The 18,703-nt window shown below is 39.4% G+C and overlaps 1 protein-coding gene across 1 annotated transcript in view; it reads left to right on the top strand.

Annotated features, from left to right (window-relative positions):
- LOC144493103 (dynein axonemal heavy chain 5-like) overlaps positions 1-18,461 on the top strand; it is a 214,417-nt gene extending 195,956 nt beyond the window's left edge. The window contains exons 76-81 of the mRNA XM_078212005.1: positions 221-424; positions 4,134-4,349; positions 9,069-9,281; positions 11,456-11,608; positions 15,878-16,112; positions 18,066-18,461. Of these exons, the coding sequence (XP_078068131.1) occupies positions 221-424; positions 4,134-4,349; positions 9,069-9,281; positions 11,456-11,608; positions 15,878-16,112; positions 18,066-18,217 (1,173 nt within the window). The 3' untranslated portion in view covers positions 18,218-18,461. The remainder of the gene's footprint in view (positions 1-220; positions 425-4,133; positions 4,350-9,068; positions 9,282-11,455; positions 11,609-15,877; positions 16,113-18,065) is intronic.
- The last annotated feature ends 242 nt before the right edge of the window (positions 18,462-18,703 follow it).

Here is an 18,703-nt window from a genome sequence, read left to right as displayed (position 1 = left end):
TTGGATCAAACTTCTGCTTTTATAAGGATTACACCATCCCTAACTACTACAATGGAACAATACTACATGGTGTGCCACTACATCTCGTCATTTGATTTATTTTTTAAAACTACATTTTTCCAAAAGCACTGTTATAAACTGTAAATCATATTTAAACTTTTATTTTCCCGTTTCAGTCTGATTCTGGACTAATGGGTGAATACTTCATCCTGTTTAATAGGGTGTGTCTTGGAATACAGTTTACTACATGATTGGAGAAATCCAGTATGGAGGTCGTGTCACAGATGATTATGATAAGCGACTGTTAAACACTTTTGCTAAAGTGTGGTTCAGTGAGCATATGTTTGGATCAAACTTCTGCTTTTATAAGGATTACACCATCCCTAACTGTACTACAGTGGAACAATACTTACAACACATACAGGTTTGCTTTACATATAATATGCAAAACATGTTGCATAATTGTGTGGTTATAATGTGACATTTTCATAACAATTCTTTTTCTGAAAATAAATTAAAATTTATATAATAAATAAAGATATGCTGCATCATTCTAATGTGACTGCTGATGACCCCAACTTTGATCGGTTTACAAGTAATTGGGAGGGAAAAGGGAACAAAGATAGGAAGGTGACTGATGTGACCTGATTGGAGAGGGTACAGAAAAGATTTACCAGGATGTTGCCTGGCATGGAGGGCATTAGCTATGAGGAGAGGTTGGAGAAACTTGGTTTGTTCTCACTGGAATGACGGAGGTTGAGGGGAGACCTGATAGAAGTCTACAAGATTATGAGAGGCATGGACAGAGTGGATAGTCAGAAGCTTTTTCCCAGGGTGGAAGAATCAATTACTAGGGGGCATAGGTTTAAGGTGCGAGGGGCAAGGTTTAAGGGAGATGTACGAGGCAGATTTTATACACAGAGAGTAGTGGGTGCCTGGAACTCGTTGCCGGGAGAGGTAGTGGAAGCGGATACGGTAGTGACTTTTAAGGGGCGTCTTGACAAGTACATGAATAGGATGGGAATAGAGGGATATGGTCCCCGGAAGGGTAAGGGGTTTTAGTTAAGTCGGGCAGCATGGTTGGTGCAGGCTTGGAGGGCCGAAGGGCCTGTTCCTGTGCTGTAATTTTCTTTGTTCTTTGTGAGTTAAAGGATCATAGAACCCCTACAGTACAGAAAGGGGGCCATTTGGCCCATCGAGTCTGTATCGATCACAATCCCACCCAGGCCCTATTCCCGTAACCCTCATTTACCCTGCTAATCCCCCTGACACTAGGATCAATTAAACGTGGCCAATCAACCTAACCCACATATCTTTGGACTGTGGGAGGAAACCGGAGCACCTGGAGGAAACCCACGCAGACATGGAGAAAAAGTGCAAACTCCACACAGACAGTGCCCCGAGGCTGGAATTGAACCCTGGTGCTATGAGGCAGCAGTGCTTGGCGCTGTGAGGCAGCAGTGCTTGGCGCTGTGAGGCAGCAGTGCTTGCCACTGTGCTACTGTGTCACCTGGATCACAGGTCAGTAATTAAGATGGTGTGCAGCACTCCACCCAGGAGCTGCAACATCCTATGATTTCATACCATTCATTAATTCTAGAAAGAAATTCATTATAAAAGTATATACTTCAAAGGAAATACAATTTTACGTAGCCCAAAAATGAGTTTGAGGCAAAACCATTTTGCCTAAAGAGGAAACTATCTGTATCTGTCTACGTAATAAGAACATCTGTGCCCACAGATTTCCTGTAGATCTCCTTTTACCATACTTCCTTGTCATGCTTAGGCAAATTTCTTATGGAAGAGGAGGTCCAAAATCCAATTCAAATTGAAAATTGAATCCAATTCACGGTCTGCACAAAAGAGTCATTCTAGGTCCAGGCTGATAAGAACAGTCATTACATCTGATCTCAGGCTTGATCTTCTGTTCAATCTTAGCCCAAAGGCTGAGAAGTGATCATCTTTTCAAAAAAGAAACAGTACAAGAATTTTATCCCAAATGCTAAATCGCAACCTGAAGAGTGATTAAAACCTGAATGTCCATTACCAAATAACAGTTAAAACTCAATGGTCTTGAAGAAAATTTTGCAGTCTTTATGCAACCTTAACCGTAGAATAATACAGCCTGCTTTGTATAGTAAGCCACTCCTTTTTTAGCTGTGTGTCATCTGTTTTAATATGGCCAATGCTACTTTATATATAAAAGTATGTTTGGCACACTATATATTGTTTGTTTTACAGATTTCTTTTTGTTTTTATTCCAATTCAATCAAATCAAGTCCAATTCAGAGTCTCAACAAGTTGAGACATTCCCGATCCAAGCTGAGAAGACAGGGCTCTCACCTCCTGTCTTGGGCTTGATCTACATGATCCAAGCTGATTGGAGTAGGAGTAGCTCCTCCTCCAAGGCTTAATCTCATTTGCATCTTAGCCAAAAGGCCGAGATGCTGCTTTTAAAAATTGCTTCAAATGAAGCTAAAATGTAACCTAATGACTTCAACCAAGCACAGCACGTCGACACCACACCCGATCCCAGCCAAGATAATAAAGCAAAATTTATGGATAATGTATGTAGTTAGGGTGTTAATTTTTCATGACAATGTTTTATGCATATAACAAGCAATAAGGTAAAACTTGTGCAAAATAGTTATGCTGCATCAGTCTGTTGTGACTGCAGAAGTCCCCAGCTTTAATTGATCGGTTTACAAGTCATTAATATAGGTCTTTATCATGTGCATTGGAATTCCAACATACCACAATCAATTAATTACTTTCAAAGCACAATTATTATTATAATGTAGGGAAGTATAGCAGCCAATGCATCCAAAGCAAGCTCCCTTGAAACAGCACACTTGCGGAAGAAGGACCTGTGTGTGCATAGTACTTTGAGAGAAGACACTGGGAGAACTCCTGATATTCCTCAAATAATGTCATGGGCCTGAATTTTCAGGATGGTGAGTGCTTGATGGAAGTCCTGCTTTGGGGAGCTGTTGGGCAATCAGATTGGCTGACAGCGCTCTCGCCCCTCCAGACACAGCACTGCAGTGGCCAGAAGAGGTACTACAGTGCTGTGCTTGAGCCTAAGTTGAGGGGCCGGACTTCAGGGGATGCCCTGTGCAGGGGAGAGAGGAGGACAATCTTGGTGTTGAGGGTAGACCTGGGGGAGCGAGGGCCGGAGCTCCTATGTCCCTGAGGAGAGGATCCACTGCCCCCCTCCCACCTATCTCAGGATTGTTCAGTTTTCCATTCGGCACGCTGATCCAACTGGTGCCTACCAGCCTAAAAATTGAGGCTGGGCAGTAAAAGGCCCTTAAGTGGTAACTTAAGGACTTTAACAGGGACATAGATGGGCTTCTTCTTCAAGGTCCTGTCCTACCATGAAATTGTATCTGGGCCACAGCAAGCGGCATCCCAGAAGGAATCGTGTCCATGCAATTTTACACGGAGCACAAAATTCTGGCCATGGAATCTGTTACATCCACCCATGCTGCTTAAATGATCCTTGGTATAAGTCTGGTGGCTATTCCAACAATTAAGGATCAAGGACTCTTAATTAAAATACAGCTTCTTATTTTATTAGCTGAAATTGAAAATGTTCCTGAGGATTGAGTAAAGGAAAATAATAAGTATCAGGAAGTTTTCGCCCCCTGTAATCTCATCCAGAGATGCATTGGTTCAATTATGAAGATGTAACCTGATAGGAGGCTACATGTTTGTTAGGATTGATTTGTTACATAAGAACAAAAGTAGGTCATTCATCCCGTAAGCCTGTTCCACTGATCAGATAGATCATGGCTGACTGTACCTCAATTCCATTTATTCATCATTGTTCCATAACCTTTGATCAGCATACAAAAATCTATTGATTTGAGTCTTACAAATTTCAGTTGACCCATTCTTCACAGCTTCTGGGTTTCTCCAATGAGAGTTCAGAAAAATGTTATAAAGGTCTAAAAATAGCTATTCATGCCTCACCTCCAGTACTTCCATAAAAGTTATGATGGAAAATTGGAAGAACTGCAGAAATTCTCCCTCAAACCTGCAACCTGAAATAAATTGTGTTTTTTAAAAAACGCAAATAAATAAGAATGAAATTATACCTGTCGGCTTAATCTGTTTTTGTGTCTTAATAGAGTCTGCCAGCATATGACACACCAGAGGTCTTTGGCCTCCATCCTAATGCTGACATCACCTATCAAAGGAAACTAGCCCAAGATGTGCTTGATACAATACTCAGCATCCAGCCAAAGGACAGTGCAACAGGGATTGGAGAAACACGGGAGGCTATAGTTGCCCATCTAGCTGATGACATGCTGATGAAATTACCTCCAGATTACATAACTTATGAAGTAAGTTGTGAGGAAAACTCTAATTTTCTGTATTTTGTTATGATTTTGGTGAAGACCAACAATGTTTTTAGTTATTTTTAAGGATCTGAAAACCCAGATATTTACTAAAAGAATGTTCATGGTTTATACAAAAGAATTTTACTACACAAAAATCAAAGAATATGAACTATATTAACTGCACTCTATGTTAAATAGATTGTTACATTAAAGATAATAAAAACACAATGAAAGCAAATTACCTATATTGTATGTCAAATGTTTTAACTCTACTTTCTTTCTACACTCATTAGACTTGTATCCTAAAGCTTTCAAGTCACATACTTAGCAAAATTTGGAAGGTTAACCTTGTGGCCTGAGTTATGTGTCAACAATAAGAATACAGGTGAAGTTTTCTTGGGCCTTCCATTTACTTCTGACAAGATTGTCCTTCAAATCTCCCCCAACTACCCTAAAGTTATAAATTCCTGGTTCAACATAGGCACCTTTTATGAGTGGTTCCCTCAGCTCAGAGCTTCCCTTCTAATATTCATTAATGGTGGCGATTTGTAAGTCTGAAACTCTCTCTCTTACTCTCAATCTCTCTCCCCCTCTCAATCTCTCTCCTTCTCTCAATCTCTCTCCTTCATGCTTCTCAGCTTGGCTATACTAGAAATCCAACTCACTGTTGGTAGAGCCCTACAGTTAACAAGAGTTTTTTTCCTAGCAAACATTTCAGAATTTCAACCAAATTCTGCTGAAACAGATGTTTCCTTCATTCTATTCTAAACTCTCAAACTACTCTGCTCCAACAGAGAACCACCCCAAGGAACTTACTTAACCCAATAATTAACTTGTTGACCTTTTTTATCACTGTTCATCTCCCAGGCAACATGATCACATAACCATTTCATGGAATCCAGCCTTTTTTTAAATCAGAACTCTAATTCCAGTTTTTAAAGGGACTACCAAGTCATAGGTTTTTCCCAAGAGTATAGGGGCATTAACAACTTAAAATAGTAATTTTGAACATTTTATGTGCTTGAAAACACAGACTAACTGAAATTAAATGTATTTGTAGACCTGAGACTCACAGGATGAAGGCATTACATGTTTTATGTCAACGTAGAGTTGGATTAAAGGAGTCAGAAATGAAAACAACAATACTGCTCAATTGTGCATTATTAAAATATTAAATAATACAAAGTGTGCCCTCATTCGTATTCCTGCTTGTCATAGAATCATAGAATTTGATTTGATTTATTATTGTTACATGTATTAGTATACAGTGAAAAGTATTGTTTCTTGCGTATTATACAGACAAAACATATTATACGTAGGGAAGGAAAGAAGAAAGTGCTGAATGTAATGTTACAGTCATAGCTAGGGTGTAGAGAAAGATCAACTTAATGTGAGGTAGGTCCATTCAAAAGTCTCATGGCAGCAGGGAAGAAGTTGTTTTGAGTTGGTTGGTACGTGTCCTCAGACTTTTGTGTCTTTTTCCCTGATGGAAGAAGGTGGAAGAGAGTATGCCCGGGGTGTGTGGGGTCCTTGATTATGCTGGCTGCTTTTCCGAGGCAGCAGGAAGTGTAGACAAATACAATTAGTTATTTGTATACTTGTAGCAATTGCTATATTTCTAATCAAAGTGTTAATGGATGGGAGGCTGGTTTGAGTGGTGGACTGGGCTTTGTTCACAACCCTTTGTAGTTTCTTGCAGTCTTGGGCAGAGCAGGAGCCATACCAAGCTGTGATACAACCCAAAAGAATGCTTTCTATGGTGCATTTCTAGAAGTTGGTGAGAGTTGTAGCGGGGACGTGCCAAATTTCCTTAGAATCATACAGCGCAGAAGAAACTCTTCGGCCCATCGAGTCCACGCCGACATGTTAGAAACACCTGAACTCCCACCAAATCTCGTCTGCCAGCACTTGGCCCATAGCCCTGAATGTTATGATGTGCCAAGTGCTCATCCAGATACTTTTTAAAGGATGTGAAGCAACCCGCCTCTACCACCTTCCCAGGCAGCGCATTCTAAACCGCCACCACCCTCTGAGTAAAACAGTTTTTCCTCACATCCCCCCTAAACCTCCTGCCCCTCACCTTGAACTTATGTGCCCTCATGACTGACCCTTCAACTAAGGGGACTGTCCATGTCCCTCGTAATGTTGTACACCTCGATCAGGTCACCCTTCAGTCTTCCCTGCACCAACGAAAACGACCCAAGCCTACGCAACCTCTCTTCATAACTTATATGTTCCATCCCAGGCAACATCCTGGTGAATCATCTCTGCATCCCGCCAGTGCAATCACATCTTTCCTATAATGTGGCAACCAGAACTGCACACAGTAATCTAGCTGTGGCCTCATCAAAGTTCTATATAACTCCAACATGACTTCCCTGCTTTTATAATCTATGCCTTGATTGATAAAGGCAAGTGTCCCATATGCCTTTTTCACTATGCTACTAACATGCCCTTCCATTTTCAACATTATAACAAAGCTAAGAATGTGTTGTGAACATATAGCATAACATGTACTAATTTCTGATACTTATTAATTTTCATTTCAGCTATAAACACAGCAATATTTAACAAAAGAACAAATGGGTTTTCTATTATCTTGACCAGCCTAGATTTATAACATGTAAACAAGATTTTTATTGAAGGATATTTGCCTCCAGATATTGGCAATGTTGCAGAGAAGGTAAAGTGTTTTGAATACAAGTGTATTCAAGCCAATTCTAAGCAAACAGACCATTATTATACCTTCAGTGAAGAAAATGGGAGGGAAAATTAACAAGCCCCTTCATATTAACAACCTTACAACATATATTAGTGTCAGTCACCCTGCAGCAATGAACACTGAACTTTCCCAGAAGTTCACCTAAATCTCCAATCTTTCCTAGGGCTGCCCATGATCTGGCCGAAGGTCAAATTTGTTGATACTGCCTCATCCTCTGGCAGGAAATTGTGTCCAAGTCCCATGACTGTTGTTTTTGCATTGGAAATGAAGTGGTTATTTCCCGTGTTTGTTCCAAAGCTATAATTAATCACTCTGCAGGCTGATGCTCCCCTTAAATTATACGTTGTCTGAAGTCTGCAGTTTTCCTCAAGCTTCTGATTGTATTTGTTAAGGAAGGGACACTGTGGAATAAATTCATTACACTGCCACAGGATATTGTACTTCTGCTATTAAAATTTGTAGTTAGAAGATTGAGAAAGTCCACAGCTAATATTTTAAAAGACATTAGCTGTTACGTGTTCAGTGTATCAAAACTGGCTACCTTGGGACCGCTGGATTTTGGACCTTGCACGGGTTCAGGTCATTTGGTTCGGGCTGGGTCAGGTGGGGGGATTGGGCTGAGCCAGATTGGATGGGGGGGGGTCAAGGGTTGCTCAGACAATGGGAAAAGACAGGCGGGTGAAGCCTTTAACTATAGTCAGCATGCCACCGTGCCAATGCAGCACCTAGCCAAACAAGCTGGTAAGTTATTTTACTTATCTAGTAATAATTAAAATTCATATATTATAGTTTTTACAATTGTCCAGTTTCTGGACATTACAGTGTTTTGGATAAACAGATTTGAGATACTGTCACTGGATTAAATTAGGTGGATGCTTATAAGTTGAAATCCACTTCAGGGTTTCAGAATATATCCTCGGCAGGCTTTCCAATGCAGTACTGAGGAACTCCTGTATGTAGGTACAGCAGGTAATGAGGAAAGCAAATGGAATTTTGGCTTATAGCTAAAGGAATAGAATATAAAAGTAAGGAAGTGTTGCTACACTGCACATGACATTGGTGAGACTGCACCTGGAGTTCTGTGTACAGTTTTGGTTCCCTTATTTGAGGAGGAATGTACAGGCATTAGAGGCAGTTCAGAGGTGGTTCACTAGATTGATTCTAGAGATGAGGGGTTTGTCTTATGATGGAAGATTGAGCAGTTTAGGCCTATACTCCCTGGAGTTTAGAAGAATGAGAGGAGATCTATTTGAGGTATATAAGGTGATAAAAGGTATTGACAAAATAGACATAGAGTGGATGCTTCCTCTTGTAGGGCAATCTAGGACAAAAGGTCATAGTTTTAGGATAAGAGGTAGCAGATTTAAAACAAAGATAAGGAGAAATTACTTCTATCAAAGGGTGGTGAATCTGTGAAATTCACCAGAGCACGGTGGATCCTCAGACATTGAGTAAATTTAAGAAGGAGATGGATAGATTTTTATTTAATAATGGGTTGAAGAGTTATGGAGAATGGGCAGGAAAGTGGAGTTGAGGCCAAGACAAAGTAGGTCATGATCATATTGAATGGCAGAGCAGGCTCCAGGGGCTGAATTGCTGACTCCTGCTCCTAGTTCTTGTGTCTAATGTTTGGATGATATGCTAAACCAAATTGTTCATGATCCCATTGCATTGTTTGAAGAAGAACAAGGATTTTTCCAGCATTTTGACCAACATTTCTCTCTCAATCTGTTCTACCAAAAACAGATGAACTGGCCATTTACTCATTTGCTGTCCGTGTAAAAATGGCTACTAGGTTTATCCATGTAATGTCATGAGTACAGTTCAAAATAATTTGGTGCATAAAGTTCTTTGAGACGTTTTTGAGCCACAATATTGGGCTAAATAAATACAATTCATTAATTTTGTTTCATTATTTCAGATATTTTAGATTGTCTTGTTTCACTGCATGGTGGTAAATGAGTTGCTCTCTACTTGATACATCAGTTTCCTTATTACAGGTTAAAGAAAGATTGGCACAGATGGGTATTTTTCAGCCAATGAACATTTTCCTCCATCAAGAAACTGATCGTATGCAGCAAGTGATTTCATTGGTGCGCAACACACTAATGGATTTAAAACTTGCCATAGATGGTTCGATAATTATGAGTGAAAACTTGAGAGATGCACTAGATTGCATGTATGATGCCCGTATACCAGTCAGGTGGCTAAAGGTAAGGTAGAAGCTTTACAAAAGTGCATAATATTCATTTTGTGTGGTGATTGGGATAGAGCAGCTTCCACACCAACTGTTATTTTTACATGAATCTTTCAGTGACACAAAATAATTATCTGTGAAAATATAAACCTCTACCAGAATTTAGTTTAATTAATTCTTCATGTGGGTCACAAGCACAAGCCAACATCCTACCCGCCTGTGATATAGCGTATTGATACATCAACATACAGTGGCATCAGGTTAAAGACTTTGCTCATTTACTAGCTATGTAGTTGTGGCAAGTTGTTTATAATGCTGTGATCTAAGTCGGTGTTAAGCGTTAGCTGTAACGATGCTATGATTATTGTGTTGAAAGTTAAGCTCAGTAGGTGGACTTAAAATCAAGAAGAAAGGTTGCCTGCAGTAAGCAAGTTATATTTTTTTGTTTTTTTGATCAGTGTGTGTTCAAGTTGGAAGGAAGTTGATCAGAGACAGCAAATCACCTCGCAAACAATCTATTGGTCTGAAACTCATGTTTTGTTTATGAAGCCAGAAATGAGAGAGCAGAAATTAGTAGATCCAGTAACTGCCATTCAATTTTTTCTAACAGATAGTTATTTTGATCAATTGCATGATGCTTTTTTTAAACGTACATATATGTTATAAAGTCACTGTACAGTTGGGCACAAAGCACTTATAGAGGGCTACTACATGTGTACCTACAGAGAGTATATTGGGGTAGACAGTATGTTGTGCATATGATGGGGTCAGCACATAGTTCAACAGGCAAGATCTTTTGCTGGGTGTTCACTCTAAATCCATTGTAATGTCCAACAGTTTCATTTTAGCTATCATAATGTAGCTGGATTTCTTTCGTTACCATGTACAAATTTGAGCTTGATGCTTTTATTCCTGCTGATAGTGCTTTCTATCAGCAAATTCCCCCAGTATTTTTATATAGCTAGCTGTGCAGTAAACTCTGCTGCAATACTTCTAACATACATGTTTGTATATTGAATTAACTTCTAGAGTAGTACAAAATAGCTGCAAGATAAATCACAAATTAGAATTCATACAAATACTTAGTATCTGTATGACATAACTTGCATTAGTCAATATTTGATTTGATTTATTATTGTCACAGGTATTAGCATACAGTGAAAATAATTGTTTGTTGCGTGCTATACAGACAATGCATACCATTCATAGAGAAGGAAACGAGAGAGTGCAAAATGTAGTGTTACAGTCATAGCTAGGGTGTAGAGAAAGATCAACTTAGTGCGAGGTCAGTGTATTCAAAAGTCTGACGGCAGCAGGGAAGCTGTTCTTGAGTCAGTTGGTTCATGACCTCAGACTTTTGTATCTTTTTCCCGACGGAAGAAGGTGGAAGAGAGAATGTCCGGGGTGCGTAGGGTCCTTAATTATGCTGGCTGCTTTGCCAAGGGAAGTGTAGACAGAGTCAATGGTTTGCGTGATGGATTGGGCTACATTCATGACTTTTTTAGTTTCTTGCGGTCTTGGGCATAGCAGGAACCATACCAAGCTGTGACACAACCAGAAAGAATGCTTTCTATGATGTATTTGTAAAAGTTGGTGAGAATCGTAGCTGACATGCCAAATTTCCTTAGTCTTCTGAGAAAGTAGAGGCGTTGGTGGGCTTTCTTGACTATAGTGTCAGCATGGGGGGATCAGGACAGGTTGTTGGTGATCTGGACACCTAAAAACTTGAAGCTCTTGACCCTTTCTACTTTTATGTTTGATATGTTTGATCATCCTGAAGCATCCATCAGCCATAAATATGAGTAGTCGAGGGAACAAATACTTTTTCTGGTGCAAACAGGGTACTATTTTGAGATTATGATTAAAGTTTCTCACTAGGGCAGTGCAGAAGGAAATTCTACCTATGTTGAAATCATTTCTGTACATACATGTTCCTCCTCTTAGCAACATCTGTCAGTAGATTGAATGAATATTTATTGATATATCCAGGCATGCCTCGATGTGTTCACACCACCACAAAGTGACCTGAAAACATTCCAATTGTTGAATGTTTGCCAAAAAACATTCTGATACAAATATATATTGTGCAATATCTTTGGCAATGTATAGATTCTAATTATAAAACATTTGGAAAGAGAGGATATGTTATTGGTGTGCTGGTATTGTACTATTGTTTACTTTTCAATTTAGGCATCTTGGGCTTCAAGTACTTTGGGATTCTGGTTCACTGAATTACTGGAAAGGAACTATCAGTTCCACTCTTGGGTTTTTGAAGGGAGGCCAAACTGCTTCTGGATGACAGGTTTCTTCAATCCTCAAGGATTCCTTACAGCTATGAGACAGGTCAGACAATAATAGATTATTTACATCTTGTTATTCTTAATGCAGATTACTGGAATCAAAAGGTACAAATACTATCAGCAAATGTCAGGGAATATTAGACTAAACAACTATTTATTAAACCTCTCTTTTGCAGTAGTGTTGGGATGTGGAGTTCAAACTTCACTATGTATATTTTCCCCTGATGGTGTCCCTCAAGAGCCAAAGTTCTTTGTATTTTTTTTGAAGTGAAGTCTTGACTGAATCATAGAATTATTTCAGCACAAAAGGAGGCCATTCATCCCATCCAACTTTCTGTTAGGGAAGTTGAGCAAATCCCACTTCCCTGTCTTTTCCCTATAGTCCTGCATAGTTTTGCCCTTCAGGTACTAAAAGAATTCCCTTTTGAGAGTCATGATTGAACCTGTCACCATTCCCCTTTCAGACAGTGCATTGCAAATCATTTGCTGAATTAAAAATGGTTTTCCTCATATTGCATTTGGATCTTTTGCCAATCATCTTAAATTAGTGTCAGGTGGTTCTTGATCCTTCCACCAATGGGAACAGTTTCTCGTTTTCTACTTTGTCTAGACCCCTCATAATTTTGACGACTTTGATTAAATCTCCTCCCAAGCCTCCTCTTCTTTAAGGAGAACAATACCAGCTTCTCCAATCTATCCCTGTAACTGAAGCCCCTCACTACTGGAACTATTCTCGTAAATCTTTTCTGGATGCTGCGCCAAACCTTTGTGTCCTTCCAAAAATGCAATGCCCAAAATTTGTCACAATATTCCAGTCAAGGCTGTACCAAAGATTTAGAAAGGTGCTCTTTTTCTTACTTTTGTACTGTATACTCTATTTAAAAAGCCCAAGACCCATATGTCTTTTTAACTATTTTCTCACCATGCCTTGCTACTTTCAATGATTTGTGCATGTATTCATCTAGGTCTCTCTGATCTTGCCATTTCCCACTTCAGAATTATAGAACTTTATTTTGTATTGCTTCTCCTCATTCTTTTTACCAAAATGTATCACTTCACACTTCTCTGCATTAAATTTTGCTTGCTACGCATCTGTCAATTTCACCAGCGTATATCCTCTGAAGTCTATTGGTATCCTCCTCACAGCTCACTACACTCCCAAATTTTGTGTCATCTGAAAATTTTGAAATTGTGCTCCACGCAACCAAATAACATTAATATATTAAATATGGATCCCGAGGAAACAGTCTGAAAAACAAATGTTTATCGCTACTCTGTTTCCTGTCACTTAACCAGTTTTGATTCCATGTTGCAGTGTCCTTTTATTCCATGGGCACCAGCTTTGATAGTAAGCCTATTATGTGTTGTCCAACAGGTGACTGGGGAACTAAGTCCAAGTAAATCTATTATGTGGCACTTTATCAGATGTCTGTTGAAAGTCCATATGTACCACATCAATCCTCTCTGTCACCTTGTTAAAAAAACTCAATAAATTTAATTAAACACAAGTTGTATTTTACAAATCACTACTGGCTTTCCTTAATTAATCTACATGTGTCCAAGTGACCATTAACTTTAGAAACATAGAAACATAGAACAGTACAGTACAAAACAGTACTTCCAGTACTATATTGGAAGTTATAAGTTCCAATAACTTGCAGTATGACTAATGCAAGTTATGTCATACAGTACAACACACGATGTTGTGCCGAGCTTTATCTGAAACCAAGGTCAAGCTATCTCATTCCCTATCATCCTGGTGTGCTCCATGTGCCTATCCAATAACCGCTTAAACGTTCCTAAAGTGTCTGACTCCACTATCACTGCATCTTTGATCTGGATTATCATTTCTAAAAGATTTCCCATCACCAAAATTAATGTGTCCTGAAGTTGGGCTTTTCCTTGAACCCTTTTTTGAACCTGGGTGTAGTATTTTTGATTCTTCAATCCTCCTCTCTATCGAAGGAGAATTGGAATATTATTGCCATACCTCCATAATTTCCACCCCTAATTTCTGGTCCCGGTGACAATCAGCCTATCAGGTACATTCTCCTTATCAGCTTCTAGCTCATCCAATATATCATCCATCTCCTCTTTCACCTAACAACATCTTTTTCCTTAGTAAAGGCAGATGCAAAGTACTCAGCCATACCCTTAGTCTGCATGACTGGTCTCCTTTCTGTTCCCTAATCAGTCGACCCCTCATCTTACTACCCTTTTACTATTTGTACACATATAGAAGATCTTTGTATGTCATTTCATGTTAGGTGCCAGTCTCCATGTTTGCCCCTCATTTGCTTTTTCACTTTCTCTCTGACATTTTCTACATTGACCAGGTTCTCAATTGTATTGATCAATCTGATATCTGTCATGAACCCCCTTTTTCTGAATCATTTTATTGTCTATCTCTCTCATCATCCGGGGAGGTCTGGTTTCGGTTACATAACTTTCGCCTTTGTGGGAACATCCCTTGACTATATCTAAATCATATTTGGTTTAAAGGTAATCCATTGTTCTTTTACAGCTTTGCTTGTCGAGCATAATGTTGAAGAGTTAAACCACAAAAAAATGATTGTTATTGCGCATTAGCAACAAACATACAAAATCAACTTTATAAAAGTGTTTTCTATTTCTTATATGTATACATTTATTATAATTTAAAAGTTTGCTTACTCAACGAATGCTTAAATCTTACCTTTTTGTCATTTTAAATAGGAGGTTTAATATTGGGAGTGCTGCAGGAGAGCTGCATTTTCATATCAGACACACACATACATGCACAGACTCAGACTCAAAGGAAACACCCAAAAGAGTACACACACTCACTGTCTCTTCCTCACACACATCCCTACATCTCTCTTTCATACACATCCTCTTGAGTCTGCCTCCTGGCTTCTTCCACCGAGCATCAACCTTTAATGTTAATTCTATTTTACTCTCCACAGATATGTTGCCAGATACGCTGAGTAGTTCCAACATTTTCTGACTTTCTCTAGAGCCTATTGCTAGCTATAAAATGCCAAATCCATTCAATGTGGCTTGAGTCACTAAGAATATCATGGAAGCTTTGCAGTTTTTGTCTCTTATCGATATATGTGAATCAACTTTGACCAGAAAATTTTCTGCAGATTTTTAAAGCAGATCCTAAATTTCTTTAGATGAGGGAACAGATGAAAGAAATCTCCTCCCAACTGCTTCCTGAAATAAGGCATTAAAATGATTGATTTATTCAAGATAGCCAGGTGGTAAAGGGTGGAACTGGAGCCAATCACTTACATGCTCAAGCTTATACAGTGATGCACATTACTGACATAAACTTGGAAACCCAACAGCGCAGTTTTAGTTTGCTGTAGCCCAAGTGAATCCCCAATTAATACCCACCACCTGAATACAACTGAACATTCAATTAATACACAATTGATGCTGATGGCAATTTCAATTTCATTTTTGAGCTAGTGCCAATGTACTTCTCTTTCCGTCTTTGCACTTGCTAATTTCTTTCCACAGATGCTGCCAGATCTGCTGAGAAGATTCTATGTTTTTTTCCTAAGAATCTATTGTGAAATGAATTTGGATTGTATTAGTCCAATTCCTTATTAACATAGGAAGATAGTATAAAATTCTCCATTGTTCTATTTTATATAAGTTGGTATATTTCAGCAAGGTATATTGTTCATTATTGCAGTAAGTTGAACCATTTAAACTGCTTTGTATCAGTGTTCGTCTGAGGAAGAGGTTAAGGACACTGATGTGTAGAATTTGAGACAGTTGTATCATGCACCTTATGCATAAGATGTATAAGATCTGACGAAGGGTCATCTAAACTCGAAGCGTTGGCTCTATTTGCTCCCCACAGATGTTGTCAGACCTGCTGAGATTTTCCAGCATTTTCTGTTTTTGTTTCAGATTCCAACATCCGCAGTATTTTACTTATATTTTATTATGCATCCGACTGCATTGTGCATAACCTGCTAACCTCGATATTATCTGGATTAGGTTTTTCATTTTTCAATGCTGACTCACCAAAAAAGAAAATAAAGTACAAAGTTTGATGTCTTGTCAATGTCCCACTTAAAACGCAAAGACCCTAAAATCACCTCTAATGACATCTTTAATATTCCAAGTCATGTTGAACAGATCCAAGGCTTTGCCTGACATTTTGTAATTAGTATTTAGAAGAGTTAATGAGAGCTGTTGAAGACGTCTAGCAGTAATACCACTCTGGATTGTTGCTGTTTAACATCAATACACGATTAATCATCTTCTCTGTGCATTGTGTGTTAACATGAGCTTTTCTTTTAACTAATAACAGGAGGTTACTCGGCTTCACAAGGGCTGGGCTCTAGATAGCGTGGAGCTTCACAATGACGTCAGTAGATTATCAAAGGAAGATGTCATGCAACCTCCTTCTGAGGGAATCTATGTCTACGGCTTATATCTAGAAGGTGCTGGATGGGACCGACGTAACAACAGACTGACAGAGTCAAAACCAAAAGTCTTGTTTGAAATTCTGCCTGTTATTCATATCTCTGCTATTAACCACCACAGTAAGTCAGGAAAAATGTTCACACTTGGTATTACATTGAAATATATTGCCCTTACAATTTGTGTCATAGCACGAACAATTGGATTTTAACATCATCAATTCAATATCCACAACATTTATGCCATTTAACTTCAGAAATCCAGGAACTCCAGTCAGTGATTGCTTGTTCCTTCACAGGTTGTGCTGTTGAAATCTCCACAGATGGAAATCTTCTGCAACCACTTGAATTGATGTGAACTTCCACTTTTATGCTTTTAAAACCCCTTGAAAATGTTACACTTTGTTGAATAAGTTGTATCTGAGTTCTATCAGGTTTCTCTGGTTTGACTGACATTTGCAAATACCAGAAATTGATGTCAGTTTCACAGTTGTCAGGACAGTGAACATTGTCAGTTGCATCACCATCCTAACTGCAAAATCCAGGCCTAAATATTTCACAACCTCAAAATGCCATCACTTTGTTTCCCATCATTATAAAATAAACTCGTGCAGAACGATCATTCAAAAATAATGGAATCTTCACTAAAGGAGAGAATAGAAGAACATCTAGAAATGAAAAATATAACAATGAATAGTCAGCATGGATTTCAAAATCTTGCATGGGCAACCGTATTGAATTTTTGAGGAGGTAACAGAAAGATTGGACAAAAGTAATGCAGTAGATGTATTTATCGGGATTAGCAAAGGGGTGAGTCAGGACTGCAACAAAATACATGGGCAAATAATTGGCAAATGAAGTTCAGCATTGATGTATGTTCTTGGAGGAAGAATAGGGAGATCACTTATTACTTGGAATGTTGAAGTCTGGTTGGGGTAGAGGATGAAAGGGATCCTGGAGTACAAATACATCAATCACTAAAAGCTGTGGCACAGGTTTGCAAGGCCATAAAAAAGCACTAGGTTTTATTTCTGGAGGGGTAGAATTGAAAAGTAGAGAAGTTATGCTAAACCTGCCTCAAAACTTGGTTCGACCACAATCGAGTGCAGTCTTGCTTGCTATTTTATTGAAAGGATCATTCCACCATGCTGCACTGGTCCAGCAGCGTAGCAGGGCAGGAAGTACAAGCAGAAGCCATAAAGCTCGAAACGCGCCTGCTGTTGGGCCTTTTGTAATCCTCCCAGGCCATTTTTCCTGCATGATCTGCATTGTGCCCAGAATGGACGCCAATGTCAAATTAAATGTTTTTGAATTAATTTCCATATCATTAACGAGTTTGGCATGATCCTTTCCCCCCCTTCCTGTACCTTTCCCCCTCCCCGGCATGACATCACGCCGGCATCATTTACAGCTGATCAATAAAAGTCTGGGCCAGGCATAGTGCTAGTGAAAGGGAAGGAGAAGGTAAGTCCCATTGTTCAACAGCCCCCGGAGTGCACGGGTGAGGTACCCAGGTGCTGCAAAGTTGCTGGGTGGTGTGGGGGGCTTGTATGAGTGCTGGGGTTTGGGGGGCCCGTGCTGTTCTAGGGGTCCACAGGTTGGGGGTTGCCGCTGGCTGCAGGCTCATGGTGCATGTATTGCCCAGGCTGCAGAGAGACCCCTGAGGGATGTCACATGAAGTCCACCACGAACCCCACGAATTTTGATTCTGCACAGTGACCCAAATCGGGAATCAAACCCGGATCCCTGGCACCGTGAGGCAGCAGTGCTAACCACTGTGCCATCGTGCCACCCTTGATGCCAGAACACAATCCTGTTTGACCACATTGTGGATGTTGCTCCGTCATGGCTAATGTTGCCTGCCCACCATGTTGTCATGGAGATAAATTACACTGAACACAGCCAATTTTCTCCAGCAGTTTAAATAAATCATCTCTGCTCACAGTGCCTTGGTGAAATTGATGGAATGGTTCTACCCTACAGCTTTTATTGGTTCTATCTATTCCTTTACATTTCTTGGATTTAACTTTATGACACTCGGTAACTTTTTTACTTCTGTTTTTGTCTTTTTCACAGGTTCTAAAGAAACATGTTTGTATTCCTGTCCTATTTATAAAAAGCCTGTGAGAACGGATCTGAATTATATCGCCGCTGTTGACTTGAGAACAAACCGATCTCCTGATCACTGGGTACTGAGGGGTGTTGCATTGCTCTGCGATGTTAAGTAAAATGTACAGATTAAGGTTACATACTGTACCATATGACGTAATGATGGGAATGGACTGGTTGCAGCACACAAATGGTAGAGAACTGTGTTGATCCAAAACAACTATACTCCAGTTGACATATTGAAATGTATGAATTCTTATTCTATCCCCATATTATAGCATGATTAGTTTAGCAGCAGATGAAAGCTTTTGGTGAACACATTAAAAAAAATTCTTTTTTGCCTGCTTTAAGGGATTATTCCTAATTGTCACACAAAGCCTGGCCAAGTAATCTTCAACGATATAAGTGTTAGTGATTGTGCATTTTGCAGCACAGATATGGTTCCACACTATTAGAGTCCTAAGTGCCTTAAGTTACTCACTGAGTGAAATTCATTTTTTATAACAAAGTAATTTACTGAACTTTGGGTAAGATTTTTGCAGACTCAGGACAATTCTGGAGAGTTTTACAAAGGGTGGATGGGACTCAGATGTCGTGCCCCCATT

The sequence above is a fragment of the Mustelus asterias genome, chromosome 4, assembly GCF_964213995.1.
Source record: "Mustelus asterias chromosome 4, sMusAst1.hap1.1, whole genome shotgun sequence".
NCBI lineage: Eukaryota > Metazoa > Chordata > Chondrichthyes > Carcharhiniformes > Triakidae > Mustelus > Mustelus asterias.
Note: the sequence above shows the minus strand (reverse complement) of the source record. Positions and strands in the feature narration are given on the sequence as shown.